Source organism: Primulina huaijiensis, chromosome 2 (genome assembly GCF_012295235.1).
Source record: "Primulina huaijiensis isolate GDHJ02 chromosome 2, ASM1229523v2, whole genome shotgun sequence".
Lineage (NCBI taxonomy): Eukaryota > Viridiplantae > Streptophyta > Magnoliopsida > Lamiales > Gesneriaceae > Primulina > Primulina huaijiensis.
The window spans coordinates 19,743,120-19,761,170 of NC_133307.1; the positions used below are offsets into that span (position 1 = coordinate 19,743,120).

Consider the following 18,051-nt stretch of genomic DNA (forward strand, 5'->3'; position numbering starts at 1 on the left):
TAAATAATCCTCTTTATCTTATTTTTGGCACCTTTTTAAAAAGCCCATGATATTGTGATAAATAATTTTATTCAAGGATAAAATATCTTTTTTATGAGATGTGATAATTTTAATTTAATGATAAAAAAAACCACAAATGACTTAATTACCCTCAATATATAAAAATCTTAAACCATATCAAATATTTTTATTTATTTTTATATATTATCAAAATAATAGTGTTTTGAACTCGAGATAATTATATAAATTATTTTTATAAATATTTAAAATTTGTTCTTGTAAAAAGTCCCTGTCTTTCGGACATTGTAAAAAAAGCTGTTTTTTTTTTTACGAGAAAAAAAAATCTGTTATCCACTTACATGTTCCAGAACCAAATTTGAATAAACACTAACTGATCCATACCCAATTAACATTATCCAACCCGAAGTAAAAGGTTTGGGTCAGATTTGTGTCGGATACCCGTTCTACTCGCACCTATTGTCATCTCCACTTAAAATCTAGATAAATGGTTTGGGCTCGTACACTTTGAAATAATAGGCTCAATTTGAATCATAAAGTAATGGGCTCGAGTTGGACCTTTCGGGCCTTAGGAGATGGGCTAGACTGGGGCCCTTAAGGACTATCATAAAGTAATGGGCTCTAGTTAGACCTTTCGGGCCTTAGGAGATGAGCTAGATGGGGCCTTTAAGGATTATCATAAAGTAATGGGTTCTTGTTAGAACTTCGGGCCACAGGAGATGAGCTAGATGGGGCCTTAAAGGATTATCATAAAGTAATGGGCTCGAGTTGGACCTTGCGGGCCTTAGAAGATGGGCTAGACTGGGGCGGAAGTACTACATAATCAGGCGATAATCAATTAGCAAGGCAAATTAACAGAATAGAAGGGGGTTTAGGAGAAGATTTCACTGCATTTAAGAAATCGATTCTTTCTTTTTTTTGGAACAATTAACGATTCAATCAATTGTTTCTCCTCAAAGGAAGTTGAATTGGATAAATGCAGCAATGGGGACAGTGAAAAGGATAGTGAGGAAAGGATCGTTACTTGGTGAAATGGGTTTCATTAAAGGAGGCGGAAATATAAACTGGTTTCCGGGGCACATGGCGGCCGCCACTCGGGCCATCCGGGATCGTCTCAAGTTGTCAGATTTCGTCATTGAAGTGCGAGACGCCCGGGTAAGGACAATTATTGCTTTTTCTTGGGAAAATGGTCGATTTTTCGTGGAGCTGAGCTGGATTGGAGTTCATAATTGAACGATCACCTAAACTGAGCTAACAAGAAGTATGTAATCGTTGGAACATGTTCATTTTAATTCAAAAATCAGTTTTTTTTGTTTGAATGAAGATTAATCAGCTAAGAGATAAATACCATGTAATTTATTATCGATGCCTTTGTCTGTGGAGTTTCTATCTAATTGTTAAATTCATGATGATTGTTGTTATTTTTTCTTAAGTTTCTTGAAGGGATTGGGTGTTTTGTGTAGATACCATTGTCATCTGCAAATAACGAGCTGCAACCAATGCTGGTGGGGAAAAGGCGTGTCATTGCTCTCAACAAGAAAGACTTGGCGAACCCCAATATTATGCATGTACTTAGTTTTTCTTCTTTTCATGGTTGCATTTCAATTTTCAAGTATAAAGACATGCAGGGACGGATCCAGGAATAAGAGTTGGGGGGGCTTGAACTCAATATGATAAGTTATGTATTATTAAAAAAAATTACATTATATCGTTCAACGAAGTTGTGCCCTACGAGATTTTAAAACATAAAATTCATCAATAATAGAATTTACATCAATATGTTTAGCTAAATCTGGTTCAATATAGAGTGTCAAACAATCAGCAAGAAAGTCATCCTCCATTTTATTGCGAAGTGCCGTCTTCACATGCTTCATTGCTGAAAAAGCCCGCTCAGTAATGCTGGTAGACACAGGTAATGTCAAAACAAGATGAATCAATCTAGTCAACATAACGTAAACATTTGACCGTCCACTCTCAGTCAGTTGCTGACACAACTCAACAAGTGTAGAAACCTTTAAATTCTGCATCACATCAAGTTTATAATGTTTCAATTCATACTCCAAAGCAACAATTTCTTGATCTGTGAAATCTCCAGGATAAAACTTCGTTGCAAGCTTGCAAATATCATCACTGTTAAATGAGTTAAATGAATTTTTAGGATCTAAAGCTGTACTAAGAGAAAGAAGTTCCATCGATGACTCATTGAACCGAGTATTTAACTCCATCAAAATGAAATCTATTGCTGCATTAAAAACATCAAAGTGGTAATGATGTTCTATTGTAGTTTGCCGACAGGAACGTCCAATCTTATATAGACAGTCAAGGTCAGGCACATCAATTTCATTTCTTGAGCAAAAAACTTTAACTTCCTGAAGAAATTCGTTCCACCCACATTCTCTAAATTCTTGAAGGCTAGTTTTGGTAGTAGTGACAAATGTAATAGCAGTCAAAATGTCTTGAGATTTTCTTTGAAGAATTTGACAAAGAGTATCTGTTGTTCTCGTAATTTTATGCATTAAGTGCAAAATAAACACAAATTCAAAGCTTGCCATGTTTCTGTAAATCCCCTGAACTTCAGCCTTAGCTCTTTTATTTGGAGAATAATCACTGAGAACTTCAAAAACTTTGCAAGTTGCAGTGTACATACCTATCTAGCTTTTTACTGAATCATAGTGAGAACTCCAACGAGTAGCTCCTGCTCGTTGCAAATGACCAATCTGGTTTGCACCACTTCCAGAATCACGTTCTCCAATTGACAACATATACTCAATTTCATTTCTTTGTGCAGTATGTGATTCAGCAATGCGCTTAGTAGAAGAAGTGACAATGTTAACAATATTGTCCAAATGAGAAAAGAATTCTCAAATAACACTAACATCCTTAGCTGCAGAAACTAATGTCAGTTGTAAACGATGTGCAAAACAGTGTACATAGTATGCATAGGGACAATCTTTGAGAAATAATGCTTGAAGTCCATTCCACGCTCCACGCATATTGCTAGCACCATCATATCCTTGGCCTCTGATTTTCTTAACATGGAGATCATGATGAACAAGAACATTTGATATCTCATTTTTCAAATTCATTGAGGTAGTGCCACTAACACTTTTGATGGCAAAAAATCTTTCTGTCAAAATCCCATGATTGTTCACAAACCTCAATTTAATGGCCATTTGCTCTCGTTTAGATATATCTCGGGCTTCATCAACAAGAATACAGAAGTCTTTATCTCCAACTTCTTAACGAACCATTTGTCGTACTCTATTGGCCATAATATGAAAAATCTCTTTTTGAATTTATGGCGCGATATATTGGGCATTTTTTGGAGCATTCTCAAGCACAACTTCATCAATTTCTGTATTCATTTTTGCAAAAGCCTTCACCAATTCAAGAAAATTTCCACGATTAGATGAAGATAGAGATTCATCGTTACCTCTAAACGCACAACCTTGAAGTGCTAGCCAACGAACAGCTACAATTGAGGTGCTCAAACGCAGACGATTTTTCTCTTTTTCCTCTTTAGATTGTGCACGCATCACTTTATCAATATGTTGTGAGAGCCTCATCAAATTTTCAGCCCTTTTCTCACACATAGTATGAGGCGAAGAAGCTGCAGAACCAATATGGACAAGAAAAGCACATGTTTTTCCTTGGTTTACCCTTTTTCAATTGTCAAATCCTTCATTGACCAATGCCGAGATATTAGATGAATTAACATCATTCAGGAAAATAAAACAATAGAAACAATATGCCTTATTTGTTGAAGGCGAATACTCCAACCAATGAAATTTCTGAAACCATTTTTTCTGAAAACGACGATTTTGACTTCCAAATTTTGTATCTGGATACTCCAACATATCTGGTTGATAAGGCCCCATATTTAGATATGAACGTCTTATCTCATCTCGTACATTAACATGATATTCACATATCTGTTTTCTTTTTCCCGGATCTCGTTCAATACAAGTAGATGATGACTGATGATCGTCTCTAGGAGAGGAACATGAAGGAATTTGGATATTGAGAAATGGAAGGCTTTCACTGGATTGATGCTGCACTGTAAGGACCGTAGGAATTGAAGTATCTTCACTAGCTTGACGATATCTCTTCTTAAAAAAAGAGGATATCAATGTTTTTCCTTTCTTTGCAGCAGATTGATGTTCCATTTTGAAATAGTTCAAGTTATAATCCTAAAATAATTATCGACAAATAAAGTAATTGTCAATCAATAAATCAACAACAAACAATCAAGACTCAAGAATCAATTGGTCGTAAACAAATATTCAAACAACAACCAATTAATGACTCATCAAATTGACATATTAATTAAGGATTAAAAAAATTCGAATAACAAGAAATCTGCTATCACATGATAATCTTACTTTTAATTGAAAATTTTAGGAGAAAACTCAATTTTTATTTATCATCATAAATAATAAAATAACCATAATAATTTCAAGTTCTACATCATATTTGTACAGAAGCGAATGAATTACTTCAAAAGCACATGATATTACTTCAAAAGCAAATGATTTACTTCAAAAGCAAATAAAATAACCAAAGCAAATGATTTACTTCAAAAGCATAGGATTCAGTAAAAAAATATAAAAAATTCCTTCAAAAATATTGACTTTAACCCACACAAGCAGTCATTGAATCACATTTCACGAGAAATCCAAAGCCTGGCTAGAACAATTGTTCGATGCGTTCTGTAATTTTAAATTGCATCTACTACGTCTACATCATCATTATTTAAAGCGATTTTGTAAAGGGGTGATCGGATTTCCACAGCACAGATTTAAATTGCATCCACTCCATCCAATTTATCTATACTAGACTGGGACGGATGCACTGTATGGCTATACTGGACTATTTTAACTAAGCATTAAAAAAAAAAGTGGGCTGGGCTATAGCCCAGTATAGCCATACAGTGCATCCGTCCCTGAAGACATGGGATTAAGATTACCTTGTAGGTGATTGTTTAGAGAGTTAAGTTTTTTTTCTAGTCTATTGTTCAGAAATAGTTTTCATCAAGATTTTACGTATTTATCTAACCACAATGCTAATTCTTGTTTTTTTTTTTTTATTAAAGTTTTGATTGTAACTGCTAGGGTGTTGTGAATTGAGAAACTGTTGATGGAAGTCATAATGGCGATGATGCTTTATTATGCTCATCAGGATGTTATTTAACATGCTACTTTTCCTGCAAAGCTACTTGTTGATTGATAAAAAAAATTAGCATTTAGTGAGTCAAATTCATTTTCTTATGAATTTGACTTTGTTGATGTGCTGTTTGCTTGTTATATATCTTACAGAAATGGATTCACTATTTTGACTCATGCGAACAAGATTGCCTTTCAATAAATGCGCATAGCAAGAGTTCTGTTAAAAAGGTCTGTCCACATCTTACCCTTCTGAACTAGAAACATGCATAAGCATCTTTTTATTAAATGTTTAAAGCTGAAGTCTATCCCGTTTGCTGTGTACGTGACTAAAGATTTTGTTGTCCCTGACAACAGGTAGTCATAAATATTAATATGATCTTTATAGAAGTTTTTGATGACTAAATGACCTGTGTGATATTCATCTATTTTTGCACATAAACTCTGGTCAACACTCCCCATCTCCGAAGCTAGTGTTTTTTTTACATGATACCAAGATTGTTCTGTCTTGCATCACACTTGCTCATGTAAAGCTTCTTGATCTTGTGGAGTTCAAACTTAAAGAGGTAATCTCGAGAGAGCCAACTCTCCTTGTCATGGTGGTTGGTGTTCCCAATGTTGGGAAATCGGCCCTAATCAATTCTATCCACCAAATAGCATCAATTCGGTTTCCAGGTGAGATATTTGTTTCATTATTTTGTTATGGGTGTCTCTATAACCAGTCTATATGCACTCATTAATGTTCTTAGTTGCATACTAGTGCAGGAGAAGAGGAAGCGAGCCACAGTGGGACCTTTACCTGGAGTTACTCAAGATATTGCTGGATTTAAGGTAAATATTTTCATCAAAAGCTAAAAGGGGAAAACACCTTTTTTTAAAAAAATTTGGGGTTGAAGTACTTCTTCTTTCTTTTGAAAGAGCTGAGTTAATAGCACGCCATAAATGGGGTACTCATTATTGGTATTGATAATTTTATGTTCACGAGCAAGGGATCTAGTCATGGGGCGATTCATGGAGAATTGTCCACTCGCAATGGTGTGAGCGTGCTTATGGGATTTTCGCCAACGCCTCGCTATTTTGATAAATGTTGGTTGAGACTCGTTGAAGAGAGAACCTCACGATCTCCAAACTCTTAGATAGAAGAAAAAAAATTCAGATGTCCTTTTTTATTTCCAAAATTTCCAATAAATAAACAAACATCTTGGCAATCAAGAAAACTAAAAGATTAAAATCTCTAAAATTGAGATAAACTCTTATTTTAAAGAAAAAAAACGAGAGGAAAATCTGGAAATCCCATCACTTCCAATCACTATCTACTGCAACTTTGAACTTCCCATGTATATGCCTTTGATAAACGATATCCTTTGACGCCGGTGGGCTGGGCTCGGTGGTTGTTTCTTAATGTGGGTTTGGGCTCGTTTCTGGATACTGTTGGGTTGTGACAGTTGTGACATTACACCCATCTGGAAACATGTCAGCGTCCCCGATCACAAATGAAGGAAACTCATCGGCAAGGTGGAAGCATCATACCAAGAAGCCTCGGTGGGCGAGAGGCCTGCCCAATGGTTCAACAGCTCTCGACGTCCCTGCTGAACTCGAAAATCTATAATGGTCAATGGCTGAGGTGACAGGTCTTCTGGGTTGAGCATGTGCGGGTCCGAACTGTGTGGAATAGTTTCCTTAAATGGCTTCAGAGAGGAGACATGGAACACTGGGTGGATCAATGAGGAGTTAGGGAGGTTGAGCTTGTATGCAACCTGGACAATGCATAAAGCTTCTTATTTACACGGGCAACCACACTAGGATGGCGGTATGGTTGCAAACGTAACAGAATCATATCTCCCACTGAAAATTGGACATCCCTGTGAAAGGAATTATAACGTCTCTTTATGAGATTCTGAGTATGCAATAGGCATTGCCGGAGGTGTTTCGGGACCTCGTCTCGTGTCTGTAACTCTGTTGACAGCCTCTAATTTTGCCACCCCTGGACAAACGATAAAAGACGTGGCGGTGGGCGGTCGTAAACTACTTCAAATGGGGATGAGTGCAAGGAATAATGGAAGCTGGTGTTATACCAGGATTCTGGCCCAATCAAACCACGAGGTCCATATCTTAGGAAAGTCAACCGAGAAGCAACGGAGATACATCGCCACAACATGGTTAACCACCTCTGTTTGGCCATCCGACTGAGGATGGTAAGCCGAAGTAAAACAAAATTGAGTCCCACCAAGGCGGAATAGTTTCTTCCAAAATCGGCTAGTGAATGTTCTAGATGGACTCTGGCAGCCCATGAAGCTTGAAAATGTTCTAGAAGAAAATCTGAGCAACAAGTGCTACCGAGTAAGGGTGTGAGAGAGCAAAAAAATGCGCATATTTTGAAAATCTGTCAACCACGACCTGGAGAACATTTTTGCCCTCTGACTCGGGTAGTTGATAGGATCGGTTTTAACACCAACATGGGTGTTTCAAACACAATATTCTCAATGAGGTGCAATAGCTCGTGTTCTAAGAATGTTAACACCAATGAATTAAATCGAGTTTGGTTTTTACACCAAGCGGAAAATACTCGAAATAATCTTTCGTAAAGAAAACTAAAATAATGCAAAGATCAGTTTGAGATTGTAACTGAACTGATATCAGTTGAACTGATCAAATCTGTTTTAAAACAGATACAATGCAAAACAAGTAAAAAAGAGAAAATTTGTTTATGGATGTTCAGAGCTGAATCTCCTACGTAACGTAACCCCTTCTACCTCGCCGGTAGCATACACTAGAAGACTTTGGTTTATACAACTCTTTGTATAAACCTACTCAGCTTAGGACTTACCCTATTGCCTAACTGAACTCTTGTCACTCAACTAGACTGAAGGCAACATCTCTCAGCCCGCACCAGTTTAACGTCTTTGTGCGAAGACTACAAACACATTGTTTAACATCTTTGTGTCAAAATTTACTCAACAGAACTTTAAGGATCAACTCTCTGGTATATGTTAGTGATTGTGTGTGTATGTGTGTGTGTGAACTGATCTATGAATACAACATGAAGGTGTTCTCACACATTGAGAGATTTGTGCTTCTAATCCCTGTCTTCTTCCTTTTTAACACACTTGTATTCTTGATGGTCTTCATCTTGTATTTATAGATGCGAAGGTGATCATACATCAAGACTCATCAATTATGTCTGTTGCAATTTGAATCTGTTTCACGAAAAGGTTTCTTCACTTTCTGACAGTCATTTTGGAAACTTTCCACTTTAAACTCTGCTGCAACGTTCATTATTGTACTTTGATCGTACAATTGTTTGAATTTTTGTGCAAAGATGGATTCCACTTAAAAAGCTAGCTACAATCTGTGAACTGGTCTGCTCCAAACTGATGTTCTGAACTGGTCTTCGATTGGTCTTGAACTGGATCTCCGAACTAGTCAGCAACTGGTCTTCGAATTGGTCTGGTGAAATCATTTGGCTCGTCAGTTGGACTGATTTTACTGATTCAGTTGAACTGGTCAGCTGGGCTTTTCATCAGCTGACCGGGCTTCTAAAGGTATTGTTCTGAATCACCTATCAGGTGGACAATCAGTTGAATTGGTCTTTGATATATCAGTTAGACTGGTTCAGTTTGGGCAATCAGTTGGCACTTTAAGTTTACGACTCGAATCTCGATAACTTCAGTTTTGGCTATGTTACTGATCAGTTCGAAGCATGATCAGTTTCAGCTTTCTGCGCACTTAGGTAAACTGTTAGAAAAAAATAACAAGTTTTGTTAACATCAAAATTAAGATTACGAACATGAAATGTTCCAACAATCTCCCCTTCTTTTATGATCACAAAACTTGAGCGGTTAAAACATCTAACAATTCTCCTCCTTTGTGAGAATCAAAAACAATTTAAAACATTTAGCGAGTAAAAAAATTTAAAAAAATTATTCGGTTCGAGGGATAAAACATTTAAACAATTTAAAAACTCCCCCTAAAAAAATGAATCAAAAACTCCTTAAAAACAAAAAAAATAAAATTCAGTTCAAGGGTTAAAACATTTAAACAATTAAAAACTCTCCCTCAAAAACTGAATTCAAAACTCCCCCTTAAAAATATAATTGATTATGCGATAAAAAAAATTTAGCAGCCTTTGACATTCAAGCAGTTTTAGGCAACAGATCTGGAAATAGCAGTGCAGTTATATAGAAACCAACTGGATAAACATGATGTTTATTTAATCAAATATGCGTCCCTTGTATCATACATTTAAGCACACCATCATATTTAATTGAAATTGCTACTACAATAGCTAATTTTAAACATCAAATATCTATCAATTTTATACATAATTAAACTTGATATACCAACAACTGGTTGCCTTGAACACTTGAAGTGTTGCATCGATCTTGAGTTTTTTTGTCAAAAGAACGGCTAACTGTCTTGGACTTAGGGGTGTCAATCGGGTCGGGTGGGTCAAGTTTCGAGTCAATCCGCGAAATTTTTTTTTTTCAACCCGAACCCGAACCCGAACCCATCTAAACCAACTCAACCCGTCTAACCCGCTTAACCCGAATTTTATTTATTTTTTTAAAAAAAATTAATGAAAGAAAATCGAAAAAATAAAAAATAATAATAATATTTTAATTTAAAGACATAATAACAAAATTTCCGATTTAAATTTGAAAGTTTAATTATAGAAAATTAAAAGTATATTTACTAAATCAAATAAACAATTGTTAAAAAAATAAAAAATATACAAAATAAATATTAAATGATGAAAATTTATTATATTAATATACAATAAATTTTGTTCAAACATACAATATATAAAAATATAGGTAATATTTTCAAAAAAAAAGTTTTCGGGTCAACCCGTGACCCAACCCGACCCAACCTGAAACCCATCTAACCTGGTACTAACCTGAACCCAATCCGAACCCGAAAAACACCAACCCGAACCTGAGTTTTTTCGTGTTGGGTCGTGTTGGGTTGACGGGTCGTGTTGCATTTTGACACCCCTACTTGGACTTGATCTATGTGCTGGCTAACTGGTCTAGATGATGCAAACTGGACACAACTGATGTTGAACCGCATTGATCATCTAAACTGATCTGATATGGCAATGAAGCGGCGGTGTACCGCTGATGATTAAGCTCTTTAATCATCCAATGTTTCAGCCGGTAGTTGGGTTTCGTCTGTTGATCAGTTGAACTGGTAGGCTGGCAACTGAAATCTGATCCGCTTATCAGTTTGCTATCATGCTGTCAGTTTGGCTCAAAACTCCGCAAGCTGCTAAAACAACAAAATACGAAGTCGAGAGAAGTGGCTACAATATTAGTCGTAGATCCAAAAAATCTTCTCTTTTCCCTCGACAAAAACGTATGAAATTTTTAAAACAATTTTGAATGCTATTTTAAATACCCTTTTGAGACATATTTTAAAAAAACAGTTTTCAAATGTTCTTCTTAGAACAGCCCGCTCTGATACCAATTGATAGGATCGGTTTTAACACTAACAGGGGTGTTTCGAACATAATATTCTTAATGAGATGCAATAGCTCGTGTTCTAAGAATGTTAACATCGATGAATTTAATCGAATTTGGTTTTTACACCAAGCGGATACTAGAAATAATTCTTCGTGAAAAAAGTGAAATAATGCAAGGGTCAGTTTGAGCTTGTATCAGTTCAGTTGTAATGAGAACTGAACTGATATCACTTGAACTGGTCAAATTAGTTTTTAAACAGATACAATGCAAAACAAGTGAAAAAGACAGAATTGTTTATGGATGTTCGTAGCTGAATCTCCTACGTCACCCCTTCTACCTCGCCAGTAGGATACACTAGAAGACTTTGATTTATACAACTCTTTGTATGAACCCACTCAACTTAGGACTTACCTTACTGAACTCCTGGCACTCAACTAGACTGAAGGCAACAGTACCTCTCAGCCCGCACTAGATTAACATCTTTGTGTGAAGACTACAAACACATTGTTTAACGTCTTTGTGTTAAGACTCACTCAACTGAACTTTAAGGATCAACTCTTTGATATATGTGAGTGATTGTGTGTGTGTGTGTGTGAGAACTGATCTATGAATACAACACGAAGGTGTTCTCACACACTGAGGGATTTGTGCTTCTTATCTAAGCTTATAACACGTTGAAGTGTTCCTTTAAATATGGGCTAGCCGCTTCTTGTAAGCTGATGTGAGTTATGCGTGCCATGTCTTCTTCCTTTTACACACACTTGTATTCTTGATGGTCTTCATCTTGTTTTTATAAATGCGAAGGTGATCGTACATCAAGACTCATCAATTATGTCCGTTGCAATTTGAATCTGTTTCCCGAAAAGTTGTCTTCACTTTCTGACCGTCATTTTGGAAACTTTCCTATTTAAGCTCTGCAGCAACGTTCATTATTGTTCATTGATCGTACAATTGTTTGAACCTTTGTGCAAAGTTGGATTCCGCTTAGGGGTGTTCAAACTTCGGATAAAACCGAAAAAACCGAAAATTCAAACCTAAAAAACCGAATATCGAACCGAACCAAAAGCCGAATTTGTAATTCGGATATAAATGTTAAAACCGAAGTTTATTTGGTTCGGTTTCGGATTATATATGTCAAAACCGAACAAACCGAAAAAACCGAAATTTCATTAAATTAATAATTTTTTTATATTTTTATTTATATTATATATTTTGATATGATATTTAGTGAATGAAAAACTATTTTGAACAAATTTTAGTTGATTGTTATTTGTTTAATTAATTTAGACCTTATATTTAAATATTTTATTAAGAAAACATGTAGAAAGTTAACATATTATATTTTACAATATATTTTTATTATTAATTTAAATAATTATACCAAAACCGAAATAACCGACCGAAATAACCGAACCGTTTTGGTATAAAACCGAACTGAACCGAAGAAAAATGGTTCGGATATCGGATTATATATTTCTAAAACCGAAAACCGAAAAAACTGAAATAAAAAACCAAATATCGAACCGAACCGACCGATGGACACCCCTAATTCCACTTGAAAAGCTAGCTGCGATCTGCGAACTGGTCTGCTCCAAACTGATACTCTGAACTGGTCAGTTGAACTAGTCTTCGAACTGGTCTTGAACTGGTTCTCCGAATTGGTCTACAACTGGTCTGGTGAAATCAGTTGGCTCGTCAGCTGGACTGATTTTGCTGATTCAGTTGAACTGGTCAGCTGGGCTCTTCATCAGTTGAACTCTTTATCAGCTGGGCGGGTTTCTGAAGATCTTTTGCTGAATCACCTATCAGCTGGACAATCAGTTGAACTGGTATTTGATATATCAGTTGGATTGGTTCAGTTTGGGTAATCCGTTGGCACTTCCAGTTTGTGTTTCGATAGCTTCAGTTTTGGCTTGGTAACTGATCAGTTCAAAGCCTGATCAGTTTCAACTTTCTGCGCACGTAGGTAAGCTTGTTAGAAACAAAATAACAAGTTTTGTTAACATCAAAATCATGATTGCGAACGTAAAATGTTCCAACAGTAGCCCTTCGATAAAATCCATAGAAATGTTCGTCCACGCGTGGTGAGGAACTGGATGAGGCTGTAATAAACCAGTTTGCACACTCCGCAACAAACCCTTTATTTGGGCGCGGATGCGTGGCCGGTAGAAATCCTGAGTGATCCCATGCAAAGTCTTTAGATAGCCCTCATGGCAAGAGTTATGAACAAAAGAAATGATAGTTCCTGTTAATGCAGAATTTGAAGGCAAGCAAACCTTCTGGTTATACCAAAGGAGGTAATCCAAAAAATCCCAGGCGCCAAAAGCTTCACCCGCTTGCACCTTCTCGATCAAGGACTGTAATTTTTGCCTAGAAAGGGTTTCAGACCTAATTTCAGCTAGCCATTCCAGACGTGAGATTGACAAGGCACAAATAGAGCCACTTTCGGGTTCATCTCGTCTAGAGAGTCCGTCGACGACCATATTAGATTTCCCCGAGTTATATTCCACCTGGAATCAAACCCCCAACAACTTACTGATCCATCGTTGTTGAGGGTAAATCGTGATACGTTGTTCCGACAGAAATTTGAAGATTTAATGGTCTATGTGTACTAGGAATGAAACTCCCAACTGATATGTCTGCCAGTGGTGGATAGCCTTAGCTAAGCCAATCAACTCTTTTCCGTATGGTGGTAATTTACGGCGTTGCAGCACCAAAGTATGGCTATAGAAGACAATGGGTCGCCCGTTCTGAAGGACAGCTCTTAATCCGATCTCTGAAGCATTGCATTCCAGCACAAATGGTTCCGAAAAATTAGGCAAGGCCAACACGGGTGTGGATGTCATTGCTCTTTTTAATTCTTCGAAAGAGCGTGTAGCATCTTGCGACCTTATAAAGGAGTTCTTGCGAAGGAGGCTAGTTAGGGGTGCGTTAATTCCATAATTCTTCACAAACTTGCGGTTATAACCCGCAAGGCCAAGAAACCCGGGAAAGGCGCGAACGGCGGAGGGTGTCGGTCGATTAGCAATTGGTGCAATTTTTGCGTCATCTACTTTGACCTCCGATTGAGTCACTCGATGGTCGAGGTATGCCACTTCGGTTTGAGCCAGAGCGTATTTGGATCGCTTTAGGAAAAACTGTTGCGTCTTTATCTTGGAGAATACCATACGTAAGCGTTTCACGTGATCTTCCCAAGATTTGTTGTAAACCAGAATGTTGGCAAAGAAGACGAGAACAAAATGGCGTAAGTAATCCCCGAAGATAGAGTTCATGATGGCATGGAAGATAGATGGTGCACTGGTTAGCCCGAAGGGCATGACTAAAAATTCGAAGTCGCCATGATGAGTCCTAAATGCTGTCATGGGAATGCATGCTGGGTTCATCAAAACTTAGGGTAACCCGCTCGGAGATCAAGCTTGGTAAAGTACTGGGCCCCATTAAGCTCCTCCAACAACTCATCAACTCTTGAAGGCTCGGTTGCAATCCAATAATGAACAATTGGACTTCCTGCTTTGATGTTAAGAAAAAAGAACGGGCAACTCCTCGAAATGTTCTTGATAATCATCCACAGAACCGGTTTGGTGTAGTTTGGCCAGATTGCCAAAGGTATCACATCGAATGGGTGGCCCAAACCTAAGATCGCATTTTCTGCAAAGTCATCGCACTAAATTCCTTGCTGATCCCGTTTTAATTTGCGAAACCACAATTGTTCCTTGCCGTCAAGGTGGAAGGATGCCAACCCCACTCACGTTGGATGCCAACCCCACTTTTTTCTGCGTCGTGCGTGTGCTGATGTTCAAAGAAATGCTCGCAGTTATTTGATTTTCGCCCATGCCTCGCTATTTTTATAAATGTTGGTTGAGGCTCATTGAAGTTCTCTCACGATCTCCAAAGTCTTTGATAGATGCCAAAATTCAGATGTCCCATTTAATTTCCAAAATTTCCAATAAATAAACAAACGTTTTGGCAGTCAAGAAAACTGAGATAAAAATCCCTATCTAAATTAAAAGATAAACTCCCTAACAATTGAGATAAACTCATATTTTAAAGAAAACAAACGAGGGAAAATCTGGAAATCCTGTCTCTTCCAATCATGATCTAATCTGCAACTTTGAACTTCCCATGTGTATGCCTTCAATAAACGATGTCCTTTGACGCTGGTGGGCTGGGGTCGGTGCTTGTTGCTTCCTGTGGGTTTGGGCTCGTTTCTGGATAATGCTGTGTTTCGACGGTCGTGACAGATAACCATGATAGTCCTTGTTTTGAATCGTGCACAGTTGTCCATAGAAATTTTGTGGAATGTACATGCATTCTGGTCATTGCTATGCAAGATGCTTCATTATAATTTGTTTGATTATTTGGTATTATACTTCCCTTGTAAATGGTTGGTTGCTATTCGAAGAACGCATGCAACCGATGGCTAAACAATTAGCTAGTGCTAGAGTAGTTAGCTTTCTAGGATTTTGGTTCAGTGATCGACTCATGTTTCTTTTTTGTTTGAAATGAAGATATTTTATGTGTAGACAGAACAGAACAGTTTTGATTGATTTCTGCAAACAATCTTGCTGCTCTGGGGGATGATAGATACCATTCTTGCAAAGCTCATCTTCTTTTGTCTCGATTTTCTGATAAAAATTACTTTTGGCTATTTATGATGCATTCATCCTGTGTTAGTTTCCTAACCTTATGTATTACTCCATACAGATTGCACATCGACCTAGCATATACGTCTTGGACACACCAGGGGTGTTGGTTCCAAGTATTCCAGACATAGAAACTGGATTAAAGCTAGCTGTAGCAGGTTCAAAACATTCTTCATTGAATGAAAAGAAACCAAATTTTTCTATAATGAATGCATATCGTTGCTGAACTCCAGTTCATGCAGGTTCTGTGAAAGATTCCATAGTTGGCGAAGAGAGGATCGTTCAGTATTTATTAGCCCTTTTAAGCATACGAGGCACTCCTCTACACTGGAAGAACTTGACCGAAAGAGAAACCGGAGGCTTGAATCCCGATTCTGATGATAAGCCTGATTATGATCTTAAAAATCTCATGCCAACGAGGCGGAGAAAACCTCCCAGCAATTCTGATGTCCATTACATTGAGGTCACCTTTTTTGTTGGTTGACAGATTATATTGACATACTGATGGTTACTACTCAGGTTGCAACCAAACTGTGTCTGAGCCGACGTTAATTCACTTTTGTGCAGGATATAGTCGTTGAAGTTCAACGCGCCCTGTGTGTAACACTAATGGAATTCAGTGGTGACTTGGAGGATGAAAATGACTTGGGAAACCTTATCGAACTACAGTTTGAGGCATTGAAGAAGGCTTTAAAGGTACCCCATAAAACTTCGGAGGCACGAACCATTGTATCGAAGAAATTCCTCACACTATTTCGGGCAGGGAAGCTTGGTACATTCATTCTTGACGATGTCCCAGAACCTAACGAGCCCATATCGTACTAAATTATTTTTCATGGTACCCATTGAAGAATCATGAAAAGATTATGGTTTTTCTTGGCTAACGATCATTTCGATAGCTTAGTGCAACAAAAATTCATTTTCGGTATATTCAATTTCAAATTTCATGTTCTTATGCATGTAAAATATTTCAGTTGAAAAAAAAAATCGAAATCCTAAATCTATATATATCCACACTTTTGTGTGTGTGTGTGTGTCTATATATATATATATATATTTCAGTTGGAAAAAAAAATCGAAATCCTAAATCTATATATATCCACACTTTTGTAATATATATATATATCCACACTTTTATACATATAAAAGTACAGATGAAAGGTTAAAAAATTTATTTGTGAAAAGACCACATGACTTTTCATTCACACTTGGAAAATACTAAAAAAATTCTAAAAACATATATTTGTAAAATTTCTAAAATGATAAAAACATACATGTAAAATTAAATCCAATTTTTATTATTAATATATATCTATGTTTATATCAATATTTATAAAGTGATATATATTTGTAAAATTTCTAAAATGACAAGGTTATATATGTTAAATCAAATTAATTTTTATTATTAATGTATATCTATATCAATATTTTTATCGATATGCACCAAGATAAAGCACCAGGTATCGATGGTATGTCTCTTCTATTTTACAAAAAATTCTGGAATATTGTAGGTGATGATGTTACAGATGTTGACCTCCATATACTTAATGAAAGGGCTCCTATTGATCAGTTGAATGATACTATAGTAACTTTGATACCAAAAACATCTAATCCGGTGCTTATGAAAGAATTCAGACCAATTAGCCTTTGTAACGTCTGTTACAAGATCGTGTCTCGTGCTATTACCAATCGTCTTAGACCAGTTATGGCAAAATTGATTGACGAATTCCAGAGTGCTTTTGTCCCGGGCAGGATGATCTCAGGTCATAGTTGTCAAAAGCGAGAGGCGCAAAAAAGCGCGCAAGTGTTTTGGGGCTTCAAGCTCAAAGCGAAGCGCACGCTTTACGGAAAAAAGCGCAATAAACAAAATATTATCAAAAAAATCAAAATAAAATAACAAGTCTTTGAAAATGTGATAGATGAAATATCAAATGTCATTATAATCGTCATCTTCATCTTCCAAATCTACGTCACGCTTTACGAAAAAAAGCACAATAAACAAAATATTATCAAAAAAATCAAAATAAAATAACAAGTCTTTGAAAATGTGATGGATGAAATATCAAATGTCATTATAATCGTCATCTTCATCTTCCAAATCTACGTCATCAACCTCATCACTTGATTTGTATCCATCAGTATCTTCTTCTTCTTCTTCAATTTCATCATCTATGTCGATCTCTTCTTCGTCCACAAGACTGATTCGAGCTGAAGATTGTTTTCTTTTTGCTGAAGTGGATGATGACGCTCCTTTTGAAGTAGATTCATTTCGAGATCGAAAGTCATATGCACTTTCACCAACCCCAACCGCTTGTGCTACATCACTCCAACGCAAATCATCATCTTCAAAGACCAAATCGTTATCATCATTCTCTTTATCACTATCATCCAACTTTCCCAACAACCATTCGTTACTATCATCTATTTCTGACAAAGAAATAGGATCAATCTTATCTCGCATGGCATATCTTCGCCTCAACGCTCTATTGTATTTGATATATACCAAATCATTCAATCGTTGTTGAGACAACCTATTTCTTTTTTTAGAATGTATCTGCCAAAAAATTAGAAAGTAAGAAGTTAGGTTCATACTCCATAATAAAAAATTTAATATGTAAAAAAAACTTCTAACTTATATGTTCAAATACACTCCAATTACGTTCACAACCTGAAGAAGAGCACGTGAGGTACAAAATCTTCATTGCAAATGTTTTTAATTCAGGTGTTGATGCACAATAAGAAGACCACCAATCAGCTTGAAAGTTG

At 36.6% G+C, this 18,051-nt stretch overlaps 1 protein-coding gene and 1 long non-coding RNA gene across 3 annotated transcripts; one reads left to right on the forward strand and one right to left on the reverse strand.

The window, feature by feature from the left end:
- Window positions 1-873: 873 nt before the first annotated feature.
- Window positions 874-16,237, forward strand: LOC140968090 (short integuments 2, mitochondrial). 2 transcript variants are annotated; one of them, XM_073428934.1, is made up of 8 exons: window positions 874-1,173; window positions 1,482-1,586; window positions 5,334-5,411; window positions 5,714-5,855; window positions 5,941-6,011; window positions 15,347-15,443; window positions 15,528-15,748; window positions 15,853-16,237. In XM_073428934.1, the coding sequence occupies exons 1-8, from the start codon at window positions 1,003-1,005 to the stop codon at window positions 16,108-16,110; spliced, it is 1,143 nt and encodes a 380-aa protein (XP_073285035.1). In that variant the 5' UTR covers window positions 874-1,002; the 3' UTR covers window positions 16,111-16,237. The 2 variants fall into 2 exon arrangements, with proteins under 2 accessions (XP_073285035.1, XP_073285043.1); XM_073428942.1 differs by having other exon boundaries at window positions 1,092-1,279.
- On the reverse strand, window positions 5,333-5,775 carry LOC140968104 (uncharacterized). The gene is made up of 2 exons (XR_012173700.1): window positions 5,636-5,775; window positions 5,333-5,605 (listed from the first exon to the last, which is right to left on the reverse strand). It is a non-coding gene; the product is annotated as an uncharacterized lncRNA (long non-coding RNA).
- Window positions 16,238-18,051: the final 1,814 nt, after the last annotated feature.